The sequence below is a fragment of the Eubalaena glacialis genome, chromosome 3 (assembly GCF_028564815.1).
Source record: "Eubalaena glacialis isolate mEubGla1 chromosome 3, mEubGla1.1.hap2.+ XY, whole genome shotgun sequence".
NCBI classification, from domain to species: domain Eukaryota; kingdom Metazoa; phylum Chordata; class Mammalia; order Artiodactyla; family Balaenidae; genus Eubalaena; species Eubalaena glacialis.
Window position 1 is genome coordinate 190,387,865 of NC_083718.1, and position 23,979 is coordinate 190,411,843.

The 23,979-nt window shown below is 41.6% G+C and overlaps 1 protein-coding gene and 1 pseudogene across 1 annotated transcript in view; one reads left to right on the forward strand and one right to left on the reverse strand.

Annotated features, from left to right (window-relative positions):
* The window catches only part of DNAJC11 (DnaJ heat shock protein family (Hsp40) member C11), a 69,804-nt gene that overhangs the window by 13,990 nt on the left and 31,835 nt on the right, over positions 1 to 23,979 (forward strand). Inside the window, exons 2-4 of the mRNA XM_061185043.1 lie at positions 11,647 to 11,776; positions 13,801 to 13,874; positions 22,578 to 22,679. Coding sequence (XP_061041026.1) covers positions 11,647 to 11,776; positions 13,801 to 13,874; positions 22,578 to 22,679 — 306 coding nt within the window. The remainder of the gene's footprint in view (positions 1 to 11,646; positions 11,777 to 13,800; positions 13,875 to 22,577; positions 22,680 to 23,979) is intronic.
* LOC133088984 (protein tyrosine phosphatase type IVA 1-like) lies at positions 17,318 to 17,837 on the reverse strand (annotated as a pseudogene).

The following is a 23,979-nucleotide window of genomic DNA, read 5'->3' on the forward strand; positions in this document are numbered from 1 at the left end:
ATTCAGTTAGGAAAAAACTAGCATTTGACTCATTTCTTTAACCTCTTTAACCAAAGGAATTGATGCCATTTTTGTAATCTATGCTTATGACAAAGTTGCTCTTCATATTTTTGAAAATGAAGTTTATTTTTGCTCCACATCCTCACCAACACTTAATATTCTCAGTCTTTTTCATTTTAGTCATTCTAGTGGTTGCTAATAGTATCTCGTGTTTTTAATTTGCATTTCCCTAATGACTAACAGTGTTGAATGTCTTTTCATGTACTTGTTCACCATTCCTATGTCATCTTTTGTTGACGTTTCTGTTTACATCTTTTACTCGTTATCGTATCAGGTTGTTTATCTTCTTCAGTTGTGAGAGCTCATTGTATATTCCAAATACAAATCTATGAGACAGATATTTTACAAATATTTTTCTTTTATTATCCTATATAGGAAATCTTTAACTCGAAGTTACAAAGATTATCTCCTATGTTGTCTTTTAGAAGCTTTACAGTTTTAGCTTTCACATTTGTGTCTTTTTTTCAATTCTCAGGTTTTGTTGGGTTTTTGGTTTTTTCAATTTTTTAACTTGTAAGATACATATAACATAAAATTTACCATCTTAGCCATTTTTAAGTATACAGTTCAGTGATATTAAATGCTTACATATTGTTGTGCATCTGCCACCACCATTTATATCTCCTGAACTCGTTTCATCTTGTAAAACTCAAACTCTATACCTGTTAAACAGTATATACCTGTTAAACAGTAAGTAAAATTATACAGTATTTCTCTTTTTGTGACTGGCTTATTTCACTTAATATAATGTTCTCAAGGTTCATCCATGTTGCAGCACATGTCAGAATTCCCTGCCTTTTTAAGGCTGAATTATATTCAATTGTATTTATATACCATATTTTGCTTATCCATTCATCTGTTGATGGGTACTTGGGCTGCTTCCACATTTTAGCTGTTGTGAATAATGCTGCTCTGAACATGAGTGTACAAATATCTGTTCAAAACCCTGCTTTCAGTTCTTTTGGGTATTTACCCAGAAGTGGAATTGCTGGATTGTATGGTAAATCTGTTTTTAATTTTTTTGAGGAACTGCCATACTACTTCCCATAAAAGCTCTACCATTTTACATTCCTACCAACAATGCACGTGAGTTCCAATTTCTCCACATCTTTGCCAGCACTTGTTTGTTTTTTTGTTTATAGTAGCCAGCCTAATGGGTGTGGAGTGGTATCTCATTGTGGCTTTGACTTGTATTTCCCTAATGGTTAGTGATATGGAGCATCTTTCCATGTGCTTTTGGCCATTCATATATGTTCTTTGATATATGAATGTCTGTTTAAGTCCTTTGCCATATTTGAATCAGATTGTTTTTGTTGAGTTTTAGGAATTCTTTATATATTCTAGATATTAATCTCTTATCAGATATACTATTTGCAAATATTTTCTCCCATTCAGTAGGTTGTTTTTTCACTTTCTTGATGGTACCCTTTGATTCATAAAAGTTCTTGATTTTGGTGAAGTCCAATTTGTCCATTTTTTCTATTGTTGTATGTGCCTTTGGTGTTGTATCCAAGAAATCATTGCCAAATCCAATGTCATGAAGCTGTTGCTCTATATTTTCTTCTAAGAGTTTTATAGTTTCAGCTCTTATGTTTAGGTCTTTGATCCATTTTGGGTGGATAAACTAATAAACGGATTCAGCAAAAGTTGCAGGATACAAAGTCAACACACAAAAATCAGTCGCATTAGTTTTTGTACATGGTGTTAGGTAAGGGTCTTCATTCTTTTCATGGGGCTGTTCAGTTATCCCAGTACCATTTGTTGAAAAGACTATCCTTTCGCTATTGAATAGTCTTGGCATGCTTGTCAAAAATAATTTGACAGTTTGTGTGAGGGTTTACTTCTGGGCTCTCTATTCTATTCCATTGGTCTATATGTCTGTCTTTACGCCGATATCAATCTGTTTTGATTACTGTAGCTTTGTTGTAAATTTTAAAATACAGAAGTGTGAGTCCCCCATCTTTGTCCTTTTTCAAGATTGTTTTGGCTTTTGGGATCCCTTGAGATTCCATGTGAATTTTAGAAGGGACTTTTCTATTTCTGTGAAAAATGTCATTGGGATTTTAATAGGGATTGAATTGATTCTGTTAGTTGCTTTGCATAGTAGTGACATTTTAATAATATTAAGTCTTCCAATCCATTAATATAAAGTATCTTTCTGTTTATTTATGTCATCTTAATTTCTTTATGTAAGTCTTTTAAGTTTAAGTTAATTCTTAAGTTTTTTGTTTCTTTGTTTTTGATGCTATTGGAAATGGAACTGTTTTCTTCATTTCCTTTTCAGATTGTTTATTGTTCATGTATAGAAATGCAGCTAATTTTTGTGTGTTGACTTTGTATCTTGCAACTTTGCTGAACTCATTTGTTAGTCCTAACAAGGTTTTGTGTATGTGTGGAATTCTTATAGAGTTTTCTACATATAAGATAATATCATCTGAAAACAGAGATAATTTTATTTCTTTTCCAATTGGATACCTTTTATTTCTTTTTTTACCTAATTGCTCTGGCTAGGACTTCCAGTGCAATGTTGAATAGAAGTGGTGAGAACAGACATTCATACCTTGTTCCTGATCTTAGAGGAGAAGCTTTCAGTCTTTCACCACTGAGTATGATGTTTGCTTTGAATTTGTCTTCTTCAGTTGTAAGAGCTCTTCGTGGCTTTTAGTTTCTTTTAGTCTCCTTCTGTTGCTAGTTTGCTGAGTGTTTTTATGATGAAGGTGTGTTGAACTTTGTCAGTGCTTTTTCTGCAACAGTTGAGATGATCATGGTTTCTATGAATATGGTATATTATATTGATCAATTTTCATACATGGAACTATCGTTGCATTCCAAGAATAAATCCCGCTTGGTCGTAATGTATATCCTTTTAATATGCTGCTGAACTCTGCTGATATTTTGTTGAGGATTTCTGCATCTATGTTCATAAGGGATATTGGTCTATAATTTTCTTTTTTGCATGGTGTCTTTGTCTGGCTTTGGCATCAGGGTAATAGTGGCCTCATAGGATGAGTTTGGAAGTGTTCCCTCTTCAATATTTTGGAAAAGTTTGAGGATTGATATTAGTTCTTCTTTAAATGTCTGGAAGAATTCACCAGTGAATCCATCAGGTCCAGGGCATTTCTTTGTCAAGAGGTTTTTGATTACTAATTCAATCTCTTTACTAGTTATAGGTCTATTCAGATTTCCTATTAGATCATGATTCAGTCTTGGTAGATTTTGTATTTCTAGTAATTTGTCCATTTCATCTAAGTTTTCCAATTTTTCTATTTCTGTAGAATCAGTAGTAATATCTCCATTTTCATTTCTGATTTTAGTAATTTGAGTCTTCTTTCTTTTTTTCCTTAAGTTAGTCTAGCCAAAGGTTTGTCGATTGTGTTGTCTTTCTGAAGAACCAACTTTTTTTTCACTAATTCTTTCTATTGTTTATCTGTTCTCTATTTATCTCTGCTCTAATCTCTATGATTTCCTTCTCCTGCCAGCTTCGAGTTTAGTTTTTCTTCTTTTTCTAGTTTCTTTTTTTTCTTTTATTTATTTTTTAATTAATTTTTATTAGAGTATAGTTGATTTACAAAGTTGGATTAGTTTCTGCTATACAGCAAAGTGAATCAGTCATACATATACAGATATCCACACTTTTGTAGATTCTATTCCCATATAAGTCATTACAGAATATTGAATAGAGTTCCCTGTGATATACAGTAGGTTCTTATTGGCTATTTTATATATAGTAGTGTGTATATGTCAATCCCAATCTCCCAATTTATCCCTCCCCCTCACCCCTTTGCCTCTTGGTAACCATAATTTTGTTCTCTACATCCGTGGCTCTATTTCTGTTTTGTAAATAGGTTCATTTGTACCATTTTTTTTAGATTCCACATATAAGCAAAATATATTTGTCTTTCTCTGTCTGACTTACTTCACTCGGTATGACAATCTCTAGGTCCATCCATGTCGCTGCAAATGACATTATTTCGTTCTTTTCTAGTTTCTTAAAAGTTGTAAAGTTAGGGACTTCCCTGGTGGTGCAGTGGTTAAGAATCCACCTGCCAGTTCAGGGGATACGGGTTCGAGCCCTGGTGCAGGAAGATCCCACATGCCGCGGAGCAGCTAAGCCCGTGCACCACAGCGACTGAGCCTGTGCTCTAGAGCCCGCGAGCCACAACTGCTGAGCCCACGTGCCACAACTACTGAAGCCCGTGCGCCTAGAGCCCATGCTTCGCAACAAGAGAAGCCACCACGATGAAGAGTAGCCCCCGCTCACCACAACTAGCGAAAGCCCACACGCAGCAACGAAGACCCAACACAGCCAAAAAAAAAAAAAGTTGGAAAGTTAGTTGTTGATTTGATATTTCCTTTTTCCATGCTGCGCAGCTTGTGGGATTTTAGTTCCCTGACCAGGGATTGAAACCGGGCCCTTGGCAGTGAGAGTGTAGAGTCCTAACCACTGGACTGCCAGGGAATTGAGATTTCCTTTTTTTTAATGTAAACATTTATAGCTATAAACTTCCCCCTTAGCACTGCATCCCATAAGTTTTGGTATGTTGTGTTTCGTTTTCATTCATCTCTAAGTATTTTCTAATTTCCCTTGTGATTTTTTTTCTTTGATCTGTTGGTCATTTAAGAGTGTATTGTTTGTCACAAATTTGTGTCTTTTCCAGTTTTCCTTATGTAATTGATTTCTAATTTCATCCCATTGTGGTTGGAGAGGATACTTTGTATGATATCTTTTTTTTTTTAATAAATTTATTTATTTTATTTATTTATTTTTGGCTGCGTTGGGTCTTCGTTACTGCACGCAGGCTTTCTCTAGTTGAGGTAAGCGGGGGCTACTCTTCATTGCGGTGCACGGGCTTCTCATTGCGGTGGCTTCTCTTGTTGCGGAGCACGGGCTCTAGGCACACGGGCTTCAGTAGTTGTGGCCCACGGGCTCAGTAGTTGTGGCTCGCGGGCTCTAGAGCGCAGGTTCAGTAGTTGTGGTGCACAGGTTTAGCTGCTCCATGGCATGTGGGATCTTCCCAGACCAGGGCTCAAACCCGTGTCCGCTGCATTGGCAGGTGGATTCTTAACCACTGCACCACCAGGGAAGCCCCGTTGTATGATATCTATCTTTTAAAATCTGTTGAGACTTAAATTGTGGCCTACCAAATGGTCAATCCTGGAAAATGTCCCATGTACACTTGAGAAGAATGTGTTTCTGTTGTTGGGTAGAATATTCTGTATGTGTCTGTTAGATCTAGTTGGTTCATTGTGTTGTTCAAGTCCTCTATTGCCTTACTTATCTTTTGTCTGGTTATTCACAGGATGTTGAAGTCTCCACCTATTACTGTGAAACTCTATTTCTCTCCCTTCGGTTCTGTCAATTTTTGCTTTATGTATTTGATGGTCTGTCATTAGGTATATAAGTTTATAGTTATTCTGTCTTCTTGCTGTATGAACCTTTTATTAATATGTAATGTCTTTCTTTGTGTCTTATAACCTTTTTTAAATTTATTTATTTTGGCTGTGTTGGGTCTGTTGCTGCGCGCAGCTTTCTCTAGTTGCAGCGAGCAGGGGCTAGTCTTCATTGCAGTGCGTGGGCTTCCCATTGCAGTGGCTTCTCTTTGTTGAGGAGCACGGGCTCTTTGCACGCGGGCTCAGTAGTTGTGGCTCGTGGGCTCTAGAGTACAGGCTCAGTAGTTGTGGTGCACGGGCTTAGTTGCTCTGCAGCATGTGGGATCTTCCTGGACCAGGGCTCAAACCCATGTCCCTTTCATTGGCAGGCAGATTCTTAACCACTGTGCCACCAGGGAAGTCCCTTATAACCTTTTTTGATTTAATGTCTGTTCTGTCTGATATTAGTATAGCCACCCATGCTCTATTTTGGTTACTATTTGCAAGGGATGTCTCTTTCCATCCTTTCACTTTCAACCTGTTTGTGTCTTTAAATCTCAATTGAGTCTTTTGTTGATAACATATAGTGTGATCATGTGTTTTCATCCATTCTGCCAGTCTCTGTCATTTGATTAAGGAATTTAATCTATTGACATTTAAAGTAATTACTGATAAGAGGGACTATTTCTGTCACTTTGCTATTTGTTTTTTGTTTTTTTTGTTTTTTTTGTTTTTTTATTTTTGGCTGTGTTGGGTCTTCGTTTCTGTGCGAGGGCTTTCTCTAGTTGTGGCAAGCGGGGGCCACTCTTCATCGCGGTGCGCGGGCCTCTCACTGTCGCGGCCTCTCCTGTTGCGGAGCACAGGCTCCAGACGTGCAGGCTCAGTAGTTGTGGCTCACAGGCCCAGCTGCTCCACGGCATGTGGGATCTTCCCAGACCAGGGCTCGAACCCATGTCCCCTGCATTGGCAGGCGGATTCTCAACCACCGCACCACCAGGGAAGCCCTGCTATTTGTTTTCTGTGGGCCGTTTTGTTTGTCCCTCATGTCCCACATAACTGTCTTTTGTGTTTAGCTGATTTTTTGTAGTGAAATGTTTTAATTCACCTCTCGTTTCCTTTTATGTATATTCTATAACTATTTCCTTTGTGGTCACATTTAACACCTCAAATTGCATTTAACATCCTAAAGTTGTAACAGTCTAATTTGAATTTATACCAGCTTAACTTCAATAATGTACCAAAACTCTGTTCTTTTACAGCTCTGTCCCACCTCTTTCAGTTATTGATGTCATAAAATTGCATTTTTATATATTGTATGTCTAAAAAATAAACTAATGATCATTTTTTATAATACGTTAGTCTCTTAAATTATGTAGAAACAAAATGTGAAATTACAAGCCAGAGTTATAAGACGAGCTTTTAGATTAATCTTTTTTTTTTTTTAATGTGTTAGTCTCTTAAATCATTGAGAAAACAAGATGTGGAGTTATAAACCATTTTTATAATAACTCTAGCTTTTATAATTGCCCATGTATTTGCCTTTACTGAGATCTTTATTTCTTCATGTGGCTTTGAGTTACTGTCTGGTGTCCTTTCATTTCACCTGGCAGGACTCCCTTGAGCATTTCTTGCAGGCAGGTCTAGTATCTCACAGTAAGGGTCAAGGTTTATATTTTTGCGTATGAATATTCCCTTCTTCTAGCATCATTCATTGAAGAACTATCTTTTCCCCATTGCACTACCTTATATTGCACACCTTTGTCAAAAATCAACTGACAATATATATATAGGAGTCTATTTGTAGACTCACTTCTGTTCCACTGATTTGTATATCTGTTCTTTTACTGGTACCACCCTGTCTTGATTACCATAGCCATATAATAAATCTTTTCTTTTTTTATTTTTTATAAATTTATTTATTTTATTATTTATTTTTATTTTTGGCTGCGTTGGGTCTTCAGTGCTCTGCGTGGACTTTAGTTACGGCGAGCGGGGGCTACTCTTCGTTGCAGTACGCGGGCTTCTCATTGCGGTTGCTTCTCTTGTTGGGAGCACGGGCTCTAGGCTCGCAGGCTGCAGTAGTTGTGGCATGTGGGCTCAGTAGTTGTGGCTTGTGGACTCTAGAGCGCAGGCTCAGTAGTTGTGGCGCATGGGCTTAGTTACTCCGCAGCATGTGGGATCTTCCCGGGTCGGGGCTCGAACCCATGTCCCTTGCATTGATAGGCAGATTCTTAACCACTGCGCCACCAGGGAGGCCCCCATATGATAAATCTTAAAGTCCAGTAATGTGAGTCCTCCAGTTCTTCTTCAAAGTTATTTTGGTTAGTAAAATAACTAGGAAAGTAAAATTTCTTTTTGCTGCATATCATTTTTCCATATAAATTTTAGAATTGGCTTGTCAGTTTCTACCAAAAAAAGCTGGGATTTTCACTGGATTGCATTGAATCTATAGGTTGCTTTGGGGAAATCTAACATCTGAACAATACTGAATCTGCTGATGCATGAAGGCAGCTTATCTCTCCATTATTTTTGGTCTTCTTTAATTTCTTTCAGCAGTGCATTGTAGTTTTCAGTGTATGGGTCTTGCAGTTGTTAAATTTATCCCTAAGTAGTTCATGTTTGTTAATGATACTTTAAATGGTATTGTCCTTTTAAGTTTCAATTTTTAGTATATAGAAATAAATTGATGTTTGCCTGTTGATCCTGTATCCCATGACCTTGCTAAAATCACTTACTAGGTTTTTTTTGTAGATTCTTTATGATTTTCTACATAGACAACATCTGCATATACAGATATTTTTATTTTTTAATATGTTTGCCTTGAATTTCTTTTTTGTGCTTTATTGCATTTTTGTATTGTATAGCATCTAATCCAACAGCTTTAACAGACCACTAAACTCTACAGGTCTCTAGGGACCTTTTCACTATGAATCTTATGATACATAAAGGTTAAATTTATAATAAATTTACTTTCCATTGAAATTATAACCAGGTGATTGAGATGATGAAACTTTTCACGCTTAAAGCACAATACATCTCTTAATTTTACAATGAATTTTAGAAACAAGTACGTAACTTTAGGCATCATTTTTAATGATATCACATATTTTGAAATGATATCAGTGTTTTTACGATAGTGAAAGAGTTTATCATTTATGAAATATCGAACCAGTGACCTTAGCTATTCAGTTATGATAAAAGGCCCAATCTAACCTTTCATTGAATGTGATATTTATTAAAAATGAAACTTCTCGTTTCTGTTACTTAATCAGTAGCACGTTAAGTCATTTATTAATATGATTAAAGAAGGTATTGCAGACTAGACACTCTACTCGCTTGTCATCTGGTTTACTTTTAACAACCAGGAAATAGCAGTCTAACCTAAAGTCAGTCAAGTCTATCTAATCCTGCACTTGTAATTTTTATGAGATGCTGGACAGAGCAATTAAAATTTGCAGAAAGAGTATAATTTGTAATGGCTACTCAGGAAGGAACAAGCCCCTTTTACATCGTTACACAAGTAAACCTATCTGGAGAAGACACATTTAATTTGCCATTAGTTAATTATTCTTTATTTGCTTAAAACAATGGGATTTGGCACTGGTGGCATATTGGTAAGTGTGGCAGGGAATGCGTTGCATAATTGACGTGAGCGTGGAAAGAAGCCTACGGTAGGAGAAAGAAAAGGGAACCACAGAGATCCCAGAGATGGGAACGTTTAGTCTTGTGTTTTTATTGAAATAGAATACATGTATAGAAAAGTGCACATCATAAGCATGCAGGTCAGTGAATTTTCACAAACGTGGGCCCCTTCATGAATGAATGTTCCTATCATCCTCACACCAGGGCTGTGCCTTCTCTCTGAATTGTCCCAGTTTCAGTATTCATGCTGCCAAAAGGATATCAAAGTTGAATTGTGACAGTAATGATAGCTACAGTGATTAAATTCCTCATGTGTGCAAGGCATTGTTAAGAGCTTGTATGCGTATTAGCTCATTTACTCCTCAAAGGAAGTGTGAGAGGGGTACTGTTGTCTTCAGTTTCAAGATGAGAAAACAAAGAAAAGGTTCTAGAAGAGCGGCAGTGAGTAGGTGTTTGCTGTGTGCTGGGCGCTGTAGGGAGCACTGTGTGGTCACTGTCTCATCTCACTTCCACGCCGCCCCCAGCATACTTGTCAGCCCCGTCAGCAGGTGAGAAAGCCGAGGGTCGGAACGCTCATTAGCCCGAAGCCTGCGTTCTTAACCACCACCGGAAGGCTGGTGTGTGACACCAGAGGAAATCCCACGGACGGCCAGATGCAGAGAAAGGGGGAGGACGGCCATCTACAAACTGTTCAGGAGTGTGATTCCCAAAGGCTACACCAAAGAGGAGATGGAGAAAGAGATTAGTGCTGGCACGGGGCAGACGTCTGCCTAATCCTTGGAGGCAAAAGGATGCTCAGTCAACAAGGTCCTTGACCATTTTCCAGTGAAGTAGTTAATGGAAACCGTCAAGAAGCTGCTGATTAAAAACACTGATGTGCGCCTGTGCCTATAGTCGAACCGCGAGGGTCCTGACTGCGTTAAAGGACAGCTGAGTGGCCCGGGTCTAGCAGAGCTTTTCTCATGACAGAGCCACGTCCAGTTAGAGCTGGGAAGGCCCGCAGAGGTCATCCACCCAACCACCCACTCCTCGGACGGAGAAAGTGGCCCGAGAGTGGCACCTGGGTCCTCACAGCCTCTCCTCCCGGGCACGTGGGACTGACACATGTAACGTTCCAGTAACGGTTATTGTCTTCCTGTTGGGAGTTCTGCAGAATTCCTTGTTTAAGATCTCTGGTAAACTTGCACAGATTTCCTGGCATCAGAATAACTTGGCCCTATAGAAAATATCTAAATTTCAGACCAAAAATTATCACTGAAGTAAGGTTTTGCCTTTTTTCATTGGTCAAAGCATTCATTACTCCTGGAATTGGAAGATATTGAAAAATTGTGGACATTAAAGAAAAATACAGTTTAACGTCTTCCCTCATAACCTTGATGCCTTGAGTAATCGTGTCCCTGTGACCACTCTCCTGTGTACCCGTGTTCCCGGACCTGATCCCAGAGCACCATCCATCCTCAGCTTCCTCAGTGGGGACCTGGTCCCATTCCTCTACCCAGGGAGCTGGCTTTTCAGGCCCCTCTGGCATGTTTGTCAGTGACCCAGAATTTGCTTCTGTTGTCAAAACGGTGGGGTTGCCTCGCAGAATAAAATGTTATTTACTTGAGAAATCATCTGGACATAGCTGTCCATTTGGCATCACCTCTGACAGACCAAAATGGTCCCTGGGGTTGGTATAATATCAGACATAGTACTTCCCCAAAACACACCTGAGGGCCCTGCCAGGGAGATGGCACAGCGTTCCTAGAGCCTCTGACGAAGTCTGTTTCTGAGAACTTGGCGGCTGAGAGGCAGGCGAAGTAGAAAGTGGATTTCTGTCATCCCTCTTCCTTCCTCCCTTCTGTGCAGTTAAAACACACCCAGAGCCCATTTCACTCTTTGTGTCATCTGTGCTCTTCTTATGGTGCATTTTCCCCTCCAGTTGATTACTTACAAGAATTGGAGAGGTGTATGTTTTGGGTAGTGACCCTTTGGGTGCTGGGGGTGGGAAGGCTTTTTACTGTAGGATAGTAAAGCATTTTCGCCTGCTTTATGTGCTACCTTTTAGAATTAGAGGTTGAATAGAAATGTGTGTTGATTTGACAATTCTATGTCTTTGATTTTTTAAGGGTGAATATTCATTGAGTTTCCTTTGTCAGAAAACGGATTAAACGCATGGCATTTCTGTCTAATGGTATATAGCTTTTTTCCTTTCTGAACAAATTCTTTGTTGAGAGTACCTTGGCAGGATTGACTTTAAATAACTCAGGTAAAAGAGCAAGCAGGTCTCTGTGACGTTTCTCATTTCCGCTCAGAGCACAGAGAACCAGGGTAGGGACACAAGCTTTCATTTCATCTGATAGCAGCATTTCCCAGCAAAACACAATTGCTATCGATGTACATAATTGATCACTTTATTAACTGTGGAAAAAAGGGGCCTTATTGAAGTAATAAAGCATAACTTCATTATGTCCTATATGTAGAGAGCAAACATGTTGGAAAGTGGCTGACAGCTTCCCATTTCAAGGCTGATTCTGACCATGATAATATTTAAGTAGCATTGATTGTTCTCTAATTGGATTTTTCCTTCTGTAGGCCACTTCCGAAGAGCTGAAAGCGGCCTACCGCAGGCTGTGTATGCTTTACCATCCTGACAAGCACAGAGACCCGGAGCTCAAATTGCAGGCGGAGCGACTGTTTAACCTTGTTCACCAGGCTTATGAAGGTCAGTGCGGGGCTTGGCTCTATAGAAACACCCTGGTAGCAGACACTCAATTTTTAAGAGGCTTGATTTGTAGAGGATAGAAAAAGAGAGTCCTTAGAGGTGTATAAAAGAGGTGGTTAGTTTAGTGCTTTTTACTGACAGGGACCTTTGAAAGAGTAGTATTTTGCTTTGGAAATCAATACGTGTCTAGTAAGTAGAAAATGAGGCTGCAGGTGAAGTAATAGCCCAGCGTCTGAATTGCAAGGGAATACTCCAGCTTTAAATCATTTACTGGTTTTCTTCTAAAGGGAACTCTTAGAGGTAAAAGGCTGATCACTACAGACAAGCTCTCTTTGTTCTCTTTTTTTTGTGAGAAGATACAAAGAACATTTTTTCCATCTGAAAGTGATTTTATTGGTTCTGTAGCGTTCAGTTAAGGAAAGGTACTAACAAAAGGAAGAAAATGGTGTTAAGAAGCCTAACAGGAAATGAAATCAAGTAATTCAGATTTTTATATTTATATCTTATGTATTTCAGAAAAAGTTTTGTAATATATTTGTTTATGAAATATTAGAATCACTAATAGGTACAGTTTCTGTTTGAGATGATGAAAAAGTTCTAGAAATAGATTGTGGTGATGGTTACACAACACTGCAAATTTATTTAACACCACTGAATTGTACACTTAAACATGATTAAAATGACCAATTTTATATTGTGTGTATTATACCACTATTTTTAAAATTAAAATTAAAAAAATATGAAATCACTCTTAGGATCTATGCCAAGTAAAGTAAGTTATTCATTCCAGAGCCATTTGGTGATTTGCTCCTTAATTAGGTAGACCGAAAATTAGATTTTCTTTACAAAATAAAGACTTCTCATTGTGGACGTAAAGGCGTATTGCTGTATTCACTATAATTTTACCAGAAAGTTAGATTTCAATGAACAGTAAAACTGAGACTGTGGCACATATGTGTGTACAGTCAGCCTGTGTCTTCACCAAATGTAACTTTTCAGGCTACTTATCTGGTCTGAATAAAGCTTGACCAAAAACTCGTTCCTTTTATTGTGTTTGGTTGTCTGAATTACCCACATACTGGATTGTATTGTTTTGGAGATTTGGGGAAGAGTTAACAGAAAAACCCTACCAGTGCTTGTGAAAATGCTGCAGCAGCAGACCTGGCCCCAGTGTTTGGCCTAAAGGGAGACTGAGATGGTGAATAAATAATTCCTTATTAAATCCTAGAGATCAGCTCAAGAAGTTTGGCTCCCAAGTTTTCCGGTGGGCCGCATTTCTTTCTTCCTCATTAGATTTGAATATGGATAGAGTCATTTACATCATTTTTAATTAGACCTAAAAATATATGGGAAATCTCAGGCAGGAAAAGATTCAAAGGTCTTGAACAGAAGTTGGCCCAGCAGAGGAGGGAGGTAACGACTGTTTGCTGTACGGATGTTCAGGTTCGGTTTGGAGGTCCTTTGAACAGCTCTCGCCCTCACTGAACAGTCTTTTTCTGATGTACTTTAGGTGACATGGCCGACACCATAGGGAGAGGTGTTTGTGTCTTTTAAAAATGATTTACAAATAAAGAAGAGAGGCACCCAAAAACAAACAAACAAACCCCTACATAATAATGTCAGATTTTTCTGGTCAGAGCCTGTCCCTAGTTTTACATTAGGCTCTGTTAGAAACTGGAATTCATACTCTTAAGCCAAGGTACTTTATAGACTGTGGCGGAAACTCACTAGGTGCTTTTAAAAACAACTGTCCTTTAGAGACGCAGGGTCAGTGCACCTCACGACGAAGAGTAGCTGGGACTCGAAAAATCCGATGTTTCTCAGTTGTAGCCACCTTTAAACATGTCCTCGCTTGGATCTGGGGAACGATTAGGAGGAAAGACACATCGGGAATGAGGGGGTCTCTGGGAAGATGTGGCTGGAAAGAGAAGAACAAAAAGAGGTGGCCTTGCCTGGTGGTACTGTGGTCAGGACTGAAAGGTGAATTTTGTGCTTTGTAAACATGTTTGGTGTTTAACTTGCAGTGCTCAGTGACCCCCAAACCAGGGCCATCTACGATATCTATGGCAAGAGAGGACTGGAAATGGAAGGATGGGAGGTAAGAGAAACTTTGTGTCTCGTGTCCCAGGAACGTCACTCAACAGCTACAGAACAACAGCCCCCAAACCCCGCAACCTGCAGTGATGCCTTTGAGAATATGTGAAGACATCAGAGTCCTCTTCTCGCCTTTATATTTTGGTTTAAGGAATTGGGTTCTACACTTGGCTTTGCCACTTTGTAACTCTGTGAACTTGGGACAGTTAGTCATCCAACTTGTCCTCCGTTTCCTAACCCATCAGGTGAATAGGAAGAGGGATGGACTAGACCAGTAATTTTTAACCCAGGGGAGGGAGCAGGCCGGTCAGGGGGTGATGGTAGATGGTTTCTGCAAGGGCACAGTTTCTACACGTACCCTCCTTCCACACGTATACTTCCTTCCCCCCTCCATGGCCCTGAGCCCCTCTTTCCACCCTAGGTTACAACTGAATCTAGGAAGTGTTTGTTGGCGCTGTGTTGTGCGTGTGAACAAAACGGAAGCACGGAAAAGTTGAGAACTACTGGATTAAATTGTCTATAATGACCCTTCCAGCTCTAATGGGCTGTACTATTAGAATGTTATAAATATAGTGAGTAAAACAAAATAAATAGCAGGTATCTATGAAATAGGTTACCTGGACAGCCATACCATGTGGGACCTATCACTAAAATTCAAAAGGTTCTGTTTTCTTTCACTCTGCCACTGAGTAGTCTTAGAGCCTTGGGCAAGTCGTTTGACTGCTTTGTACTTCCGTGTTATGACCTAAAAAATAATGATATGCGGATCAAGTAGAAGAATTAATATGAAAATTTGTTGTAAAACTCTGTATTGCTGTAAGAACATATAGGTGTTATTACTTAATTTCATTACAGAAACTTGGTTCTGATGCCCAAGAAATTCTGGTAGGCTGTTAACGTTAAATTAACTATCATTGAGTTATTTTTTCATCGTCATGTAAGCTTTCCCTTGAAGTTCTTTTGGTATTTGCTCTCGCGCGTGCATGACTGTCTATTCTAATTTTAGGATGAAAACCTTCTAAAGGCCTTTGGATACGGACTGGAACAGAAGTGAAATGGGGTTCTGTTGCCATTTTCACCACTGCTTGATATTGGTGGCTTATGGGCCATTTCCAACCTATAGCCACGTTTTGGTTGCCCACAGAGTGAATTGTAGTTGCTGACATTTGAAACTTAGGAGGCTTTGCAGGAAAATCCAGTCTCTTATCTTCTCTGGAAAAATCAGAAGACCTGGTAACGCTGTGTCTAAATTCCCCTCTGAGGCAGCAGTCACCAGGTCTGAGGAGCCCCTGCCGTTGGACTGGACCGTGCCGCCCAGTTTGCCCCAGCCCCTGCCGCTCCCTCCACCCGTCCGCACGCCCCGCCTGGCTCCCAGCGGGCATTTGGCTTCTGGCCTTTGGCTCAGTGGAAATAGAAGTGCATCATGTCACATTAGTTCATGGTAGCAAAGCGTTGGGTCTAGTGGCTTAGAATTTTTTTCATCAAAAAAGGAAAATAGAATCCTGTTGAATTTACTAAGCTTCTCCTCGTGCCCCAGGTTAAAGCTCCCTTGTGTTTTGAAGCCGTGGGTTGGTTACAGTTTTTCACGGCAGCAGTCAGGGCCGCTGAAATGCTGTAGGCCTCTCTTATGTATCCCCTCTTCAGAGTCTAGGTTTTTATTCCCGCTCAGTGGAGCAGCGGGGTAACGTCTTCCTGGCAGAATGTCGCATGGTTTCCTATCACCAAACCAAATTATCTCCCCATTAGAAACAGAGGAAAACCATACACACTGTCGTGATTATAAAAGTACGCAGGCAGTCATGGGCGGTGACTGGGTAAGCTTTTATATTCACATTTTTTAGTAGACGACTTTAAGGGAATCAAGTTCTCATCGATCAGAATTGGCTTTTTTTTTTTTTTTTTGCATCAATACTAAGCCTTCACTGATGATAAAAATGCCTTGAGGCTTCCCTGGTGGCGCAGTGGTTGAGAATCTGCCTGCCAGTGCAGGGGACACGGGTTCGAGCCCTGGTCTGGGAGGATCCCACATGCCGCGGAGCGACTAGGCCCGTGAGCCACAATTACTGAGCCTGCGCGTCTGGAGCCTGTGCTCCGCAACAAGAGAGGCCGCGACAGTGAGAGGCCCGCGCACCACGATGAAGAGTGGCCCCCGCTTGCCACAACTAGAGACAGCCCTCGCACAGAAACGAAGACCCAACACAGCCAAAAATAAATTAATTAAAAAAAAAAAATGTCTTGAAGGAAAACTACAGGAAGGTACCTCCTCAGATACTTACTGAGAAGAGATGTATGGGTGCCTAACGTGTAATAGGAGAACTGAGCCCACTGTGAAGGAAAAGTCTCGCTGAACTCGAGCACTTTGTGGAGGTGGCGTCGCCGTTCCCTTGAGGAATTCTGCAGCTGGTGGCTTTTTCAGTATGAGGGTTCTCTCGTTTCAGTCACAGCCTCCACCCCAGGGAGGAAGCTGTGTTCCCTTCACGCTGTTGCTAGTATTTTTAGACTATTAAACTTTTCCACTTGCTGACCGGTGTCCATCTGCCACGTGTCTGTCAGTCTAAACCCACGGGTAGTCAGGGAGGGATGGAGGACACGGGTGAAGCCTGTAGTGTTTGGGACGCCTTTAATCCAAAACTGCCAAAGCAGCCACAGACGTGGCGGTCACTCCTGTCCCAGCTCTGGCATCATCCCCTTCTGCTGGTGGAAGCTGGGGATGAAATTGAGCGTTTATAGGTTGCATCAAATGTTGACCCTGTTTTCAGGCACTAGGTAGGTTTTTAGTCTTTGTCTATTCTCTTTTTTTTAACCTCCAAGAGACTTCGTCATGCTCTGGCAGGATTCCAAAGGAATGAGATGCAACCATTCCCAGCTCGTAACACCAGCCTTTTGATTTCTTAAAGTCGCAGTGTTTGTGCGGATACCTATGTTTCAAACGAAGTTGGCCTCTTCAGAATGGCAAAAATCCAGCTTTGAGCGGTGAATGTTCAGACAGTATTGAGTCTGGTAACAGCTGGCAAGTGGAGTGGAAACCATACAAGTCGGAGGGGGCTTGCAGACGTCAGATTACATTTAGAGGAGCAGCCTTTGGCCCGGATCATCCACACTTTAGTATTTGTCTGCAGTCCTTTACCTTTATCCATATCTCACTTTTCCCTGCCTCTTTGACATCATTCTTTTTTTTTTTTCCAGGAAAGGTCAATTGGTACAAACGATAAGCCCATTTTAAATGCTGAACAGCAAGAATCCTTTGCTAAGTGTCCAAGTAGGTTGATCATAACCCAAACATAGAGGTTGCAATTCTGCCAGCTTTGTGGCCTGGTAAAACTGCTTTTCAACACTCCTATGGAAGCTTCATCAGACTTTACCAAGCCAACGTGCTGGCTAACATGTACGACAAATTCCGTCCTGTCTAGGTTCCACTTCCAAGCAATGGCATCAGGCACCCCAGTTTTATTGACTGCGACAGTTGTTTCTATGACCATTGGAGTCTTTAAAGTGCAGCCGCATTTTAGGACAATACTTCTCCAAATACAAAAGCTTGCTGTTAAAAGCTCCACGCTGCTTTTGTCTTATGAACTGTACTGCATCTTCATATTTCATTCCACCTTCAATTAACGCTAGGGCGACAAGCACTGGACCTCTCCCAAGGCCTGCAACACAATGAACAGCAATTGCAACAACCAGGGTCTTCACAAAACTTAATTTTCGCAAGACTTAACCAGTCATCAACAGTCTGGTTAGATGGTGGTACGCCATCATCAGAAGGCCAATCAAGAACATGGATGCGTTCTTTCTCCACAAGAGTAGTGTCATAAATTGCTTCACATACTCTTACTATTGTGGTAACTCTATACTTCTTAAGTTCCTCTATACATTTGTTTAAGGTCGCATTAGTTGGATTGTGTGTAATAAGAAATCTCATGTTCTCGTAAGTGATTTCCACAGGAGCTGGGCGGTTCATTCGATCCATGTTAATTGAGTTAAAAAACGCTCAATAGGGTTATGAAAGAATTTTAAAAATTGAATACAGAGATGGTGCAAAGAAGCTGAGTCTACTTCAATACACTCCACTTGAAATTCTCAGTGGTTTTGAATATGAAGTTGGGAGTAATGGGAAATGAAATGAACCTCCTGACAAGAAGCAGCAATTCTTCAATCCAGTAATACTGAGGCAATAGAAAGGAAGTGCACTGAGGTTTACCCTGTCTAGGTCAGAACTCTTGTAAAAAATGCACTGTGGATTTCAATTCAACACTTCTGTGTCCAGGTTCACCACTCTTATGGGGGCTTCTTGGTGGAGTAGTAATGAAGTTATACAGTTCACTTGTCTGCATAGAGGTTGTGCTGTGTCTGGCAGTAATCTCCACTGCCCTTCAGAAACTCCATAAATGTGTGACCAAGAACACCACAGAACTGAGGAATATATCTACTCATTGAAGATTGTGGCCTAATCATACAGCCGGTCCCGAGGCGGCAGTGACACGGGCAGCGGTGGCAGGACAGGGGCGGCGGCTTCGCGGGCCGCAGCGGGGGAACCGGACTCGATCTGCCTGACATCATTCTTATAGTGTCTAGGAAAGTCAGCCTGCATTAAGAGCTGTAATATGGTCAAGGTCATGAAAACGAAGACAGAAACTCCCACAGATGGGAGGAGACTAACAAGACATGTGACTAAATACAATCCTGGGTCCTGGATCAGATCCTAGGGCATAACAGCGACGTTCGCGGAAAGACTCGTGAAATCCCAGAAGTCTGGGTTTAGTTAGTAGTAATGTACTAATCTTGGTTTCCTAGATTTGACAGATGTTTGTTCCATGGTTCTGTTAGACGTTAACATTTGGGGGAGGCTCGGTGAAGGGTAGACAAGAACTTTCTGTACTATCTTTGTAACTTCTCTAAAGTTCTAAATAATTTTCTAAAATTATTCCAAAATAAAAAGTTGACTCACTAGAATCATAGAATTTTCAAACCAGACAGCACCTCAGGAATCGTGTAGTTTTAATCCCCCTCATTTATAGGAGGAAACTGAAGCTTAGAGAGTGAAGTGACTCACCTGAGGTCTCCCAGGAGGTTCAGGTGGTGTCAGAGAGCCTAGGTCTCTGTCCTCTTCCCACTGTGCCACCTGCTTTTACAGGTCTCTCTACAGAGACCTCATCTACAGAGTAAGTCATCCTAACTAGCACAGGGTAGACCTAGTTGGTAAATGATCAAGGTGTACAGTACAGGTATATGGATACATGGGCGGCATATGATACACTCTGTTGACGAAAAACATTGAAATTGTCTATGGTCAACTAATCTATGACAAAGGAGGCAAGGATATACAATGGAGAAAAGACGGTCTCTTCAATAAGTGGTGCTGGGAAAACTGGACAGCTACATGTAAAAGAATGAAATTAAAACACTCCCTAACACCATACACAAAAATAAACTCAAAGTGGATTAGAGACCTAAATGTAAGACGGGGCACTATAAAACTCTTAGAGGAAAACATAGGAAGAACACTCTTTGACATAAATCACAGCAAGATATTTTTTGATCCATCTCCTAGAGTAATGGAAATAAAAACAAGAATAAACAAATGGGACCTAATGAAACTTCAAAGCTTTTGCACAGCAAAGGAAACCATAAACAAGACGAAAAGACAACCCTCAGAATGGGAGAAAATATTTGCAAACGAATCAACGGGCAAAGGATTAATGTCCAAAATATATAAACAGCTCATGCAGCTCAATATTAAAAAAACAAACAACCCAATCCAAAAATGGGCAGAAGACCTAAATAGACATTTCTCCAAAGAAGACATACAGATGGCCAAGAGGCACATGAAAAGCTGATCAACATCACTAATTGTTAGAGAAATGCAAATCAAAACTACTATGAGATATCACCTCACACCGGTTAGAATATCACCTCATACCGGTTAGAATGGGTATCATCAGAAAATCTACAAACAACAAATGCTGGAGAGGGTGTGGACAAAAGGGAACCCTCTTGCACTGTTGGTGGGAATGTAAATTGATACATCCACTATGGAGAACAGTATGGAGGTTCCTTAAAAAACTAAAAATAGAATTACCATATGACCCAGCAATCCCACTACTGGGCATATACCCAGAGAAAACCATAATTCAAAAAGACACATGCACCCCAGTGTTCATTGCAGCACTATTTACAATAGCCAGGTCATGGAAGCAACCTAAATGCCCATCGACAGACGAATGGATAAAGAAGTTGTGGTACATATATACAATGGAATATTACTCAGCCGTAAAAAGGAACGAAATTGGGTCATTTGTAGAGACGTGAATGAATCTAGAGACTGTCATACAGAGTGAAGTAAGTCAGAAAGAGAAAAACAAATATCGTATATTAATGCATATATGTGGAACCTAGAAAATGGTCCAGATGAACCGGTTTGCAGAGCAGAAATTGAGACACAGAAGTAGAGAAAAAACATATGGACACCAAGGGGGGAAGGGGGTGGGGGGGGTAGTGTGATGAATTGGGAGATTGGGATTGACATACATACACTAATGTGTATAAAATGGATAACTAAGAAGAACCTGCTGTATAAATAAATAAATAAAATAAAATTTAAAAAAAAGAAAAGAAAATGTCTAGTACTTTCCAACCGTAATGCAGTTTTGGGGTGCAGATGTCTGAGGGTTACCGAAGGGGGAAAAAGTGACTTGCAGCTGGCTTAGCTTTCTTCCATTCTCCACCATTCTTACACGTACCCTGTGTAAAGAAAGTATAAATAGTAAAGGCCGTCAGGGCCTGTGGGAGCTAGAATGAGATGCCTGGCCAAGTTCTTCACGGCTTCAGAGGGGCCAGCCATTTTGACTTTGCAGTTAGCTCTGATTATGTACCAGCTGTTTGCAGAACTTCTGTAAAATACGACTAGAAATGGGATGCCTTAACACCTTTGGAATATTTGCCTCTTCATCTGTCACAGAGCGTGGCAGAGAGAAAGTCATTTGCAAAGGTCCAACAGCTAGAATTCCTGAAAGCAAATCTTGTTCTGCTCTGGGCCCCATGGAGGAAGCACCCCATCAGTCCAAGATGGGGTAACTTTGGGGAAGCGAAAGCACCATAAATAGGTGCACACAGGGACTTCCCTGGTGGTCCAGTGGTTAGGACTCTGCGCCTCCACTGCCGGGGGCCCGGGTTCGATCCCTGGTGCGGGAACTAAGATCCCGCAAGCTGCGCGGAGCAGCCAAAAAAAAAAAAAAAAAAAGATGCACACAGCTCAGTATTTTTAAGAACTAGCAAGAGTGAGTGTGCCACATTGGTTAAATATAACTGAGAATGTTTTTGTGAGGTCACAGAGCAATCGTCGTCGTGCCATTTGGACTTTCAGTTTGTTCTTGGATTATTTTAACAGTGTTTTTATTTTAAAACTTCCTTTAAAAGAAACACCTCCCCCTTTTTGGTAATTAACAATTTATATGGGAGAGGAGAAAATGTTTTTGTTATTTTTCTCTGCGTACTTGCTGAAAGTGATAGTGAACAGATTTCTCAGTTTTTTTGGATAGGCCAGTTCTTGTATTTATTTTTCTGTAATGCTGAATAATAAAATTAAGTTGCACAAAACCCCATTTACTGTAATATATATACATACATACATATGCATAGGTTTTTAGGAAGACACATAAAAAATTAAATGTTAGCCTGTGAGGAGGAAGAGTGTGGGTGAGGGGGAATTGTACTTTTTGCTTCATATCTTTCTGTACTATTTTGATTTTTTGCTATAAGCATGCATTTTTTTGAATAATTTTTAAAACTTCTTATTTCCAAGATAGATTTTTCTCACCTCACCTACCTTTGTAGGTGTTCTCTGAGCAGCCTCTTAGGACTCCCCGGTATTTCTCCCACTAATACAGGGTCAGTGCTGTTTGGCCTTTTCCCCCATCATGCATCCAGTGACTTCGGTCATGTTTGTCCTGCTCCCACTCTCTGTGTTTCTCACAGGCCGTAGCGTTCGGGGCCCTTGGAAATGACGTGGTCTGCTTTCCTCTCTCACGGGCATGGTACCCGAGGCCCCCGTGGCCCTTCCCTGCCTGTTTGAAATCTCAACTGGGCTGTCTTGCTTTTGTGATGAGCTCAGAAAGGCTGATGTTGGATGCCTTACCTCTTCACAGATCTGACATCCCTCTGCATCCCCAAGGGCTAGCGTGGTCTGCCGGTTGGTACCTGAGTATTGGAAGAGTCCCCTGATTCTAAAACACCCAGACCTCATGGCTTAAGGTCCCTTGGTCCAGGATGCTCAAGGGGCACCTCTGGTGGTGGCCCCAGCACACGAGGGAGACGTGCCAGTGCCATTGTGGATGACCTCGCCTCCATCTTGACACTTTTCAGCATGTGTTACCTGGGGCTCATTAGGAAATCTAAACTGTGACACTTAAGGTGATGTTTTCTTTGTAAGATTCCTGCAGCCTTGGAGATAAGTGACTAAAATGAAGACAATAATGCTTCAGTCTCTGGAGAGCTGAGGGAAAGCACGACCTTGGGACTGAGCGGGTGTGACGGGGAACCTGGCTTCACCAGGGACCGGGCCGTCGGAAGGGAGAATCCCCACGGTCTCACTGGCGGCTCTTAACCATCCTGGGGGAAAGGAACGGCGGGACACGGTTAATGACGCCGGCTCTTGTGTGTTTTCCTCGCTTTCTGGGTCCTTTGCTGACTGTCCTCCCGATTCTGCCTGCAGGTTGTGGAAAGGAGGAGGACACCAGCCGAAATCAGAGAAGAGTTTGAGCGGCTGCAGAGAGAAAGGGAAGAGAGGCGGCTGCAGCAGCGAACCAACCCCAAGGTGAGCCGGGCCTGTTCTGGAGGGAAGGGTTGCGAAGCGCGATTCCCAGACGGCAGATCTAAAATAATTAGTGCTGGTGGCCTTTTATCGTAATAACGTACAGAATCGGGTGGAACAGCATTTTGCTTACTGAGTCTCAAGAGTAGGATCTGCCTGGAAAGCTATCAGCAGAGCTGCTGGTGATGAGCCGTAGTGAAGGCAACACCAATCCCCTGGTTTTCCCGGAAGCCAGGAGACTTCCTGAGCAGAAACGCAGGCTAGCTGTCTGAGACCTTTCCCTGTAATCCTGCTGCCCAAGCCCTTGACACGTGAAAATCAGGCAGAGGTCCGTGTCAGGAAAGGACAGCCACCTACCCACGCATATGAGGCAACAGGATTCCTTGCAGACCAGTTACGAGGCAGAGAGCCAGAGAACGCAGAGGGCTGGGGGTGTTTCCAGACGCCGTGAAGTGAGGGGCGTGCTTCCATCACCCCAGGACGACGGTGCCGTGAATAGCAGTCACCCGGCTGTTTCCGCAGCCACAGGGTGACCACCTTTAACCATCAGTCAAGTCCCCGATGAAGTCGGAGTCGTGTACCCCAGGGACACACCTGAGTCTGAAAGTTACTTTTCAGTCCTGTATGATCTCCTTTCCCTTGGATGTGTTGGGAGGCAAATTGTTCTGTGTGCGTGCCACAGTCCTGTGGCAAAAGGAGAGCTCGGTCGGTTTGAGGTGCCGGTCACGCTGAAGGGCTAACTGAACGTGGCTCGGTGTTCCTGTTCAGCCGTGTTTTATGAGGGGCTCAGCAGCCAGACTCTGTCATTGTGGCTGGGGTAGCCCGGCAGGCAGCCTGAAAATCTTCTAAAGAAAAAGAACAAATGCTAGCTTACAACTGGGAAGCATGATGTTAGGAGCTTCTGATCAAATACGTTCTAGAAAATGGATTTTTCTAAGACCCCTACAACATTTAAAGGTCCAGAGACTCAGAAGACTCCCATCTCTTTGAATCCTGCATTTCAAAGTACACTTGTAAGCGCCAACGCCTCTCCTTCCCTCCTGCCATCCCCTTTAGCGGAGGACAGCTTCAGGAATGTAGTTAACTTTGGGTCAGTGGAGGTAGAGACTTGAAACACCCGTTGAACCAAGTCAGGGGGTGTGAGATGCTGAGAGAGCTGAAAATCTCCGAGGTGCCCTGAACTGTGCTAACGGATTCCCTTCTCGGGTATCCCAGCCAGCGCACTGGAGGAGGTCTGCGTAAAGGTCAGCCTTGGCATGTGGAGCTCAGGGTCGGGGAGCTGGGGTGGGAGCCTGGCAGGGGC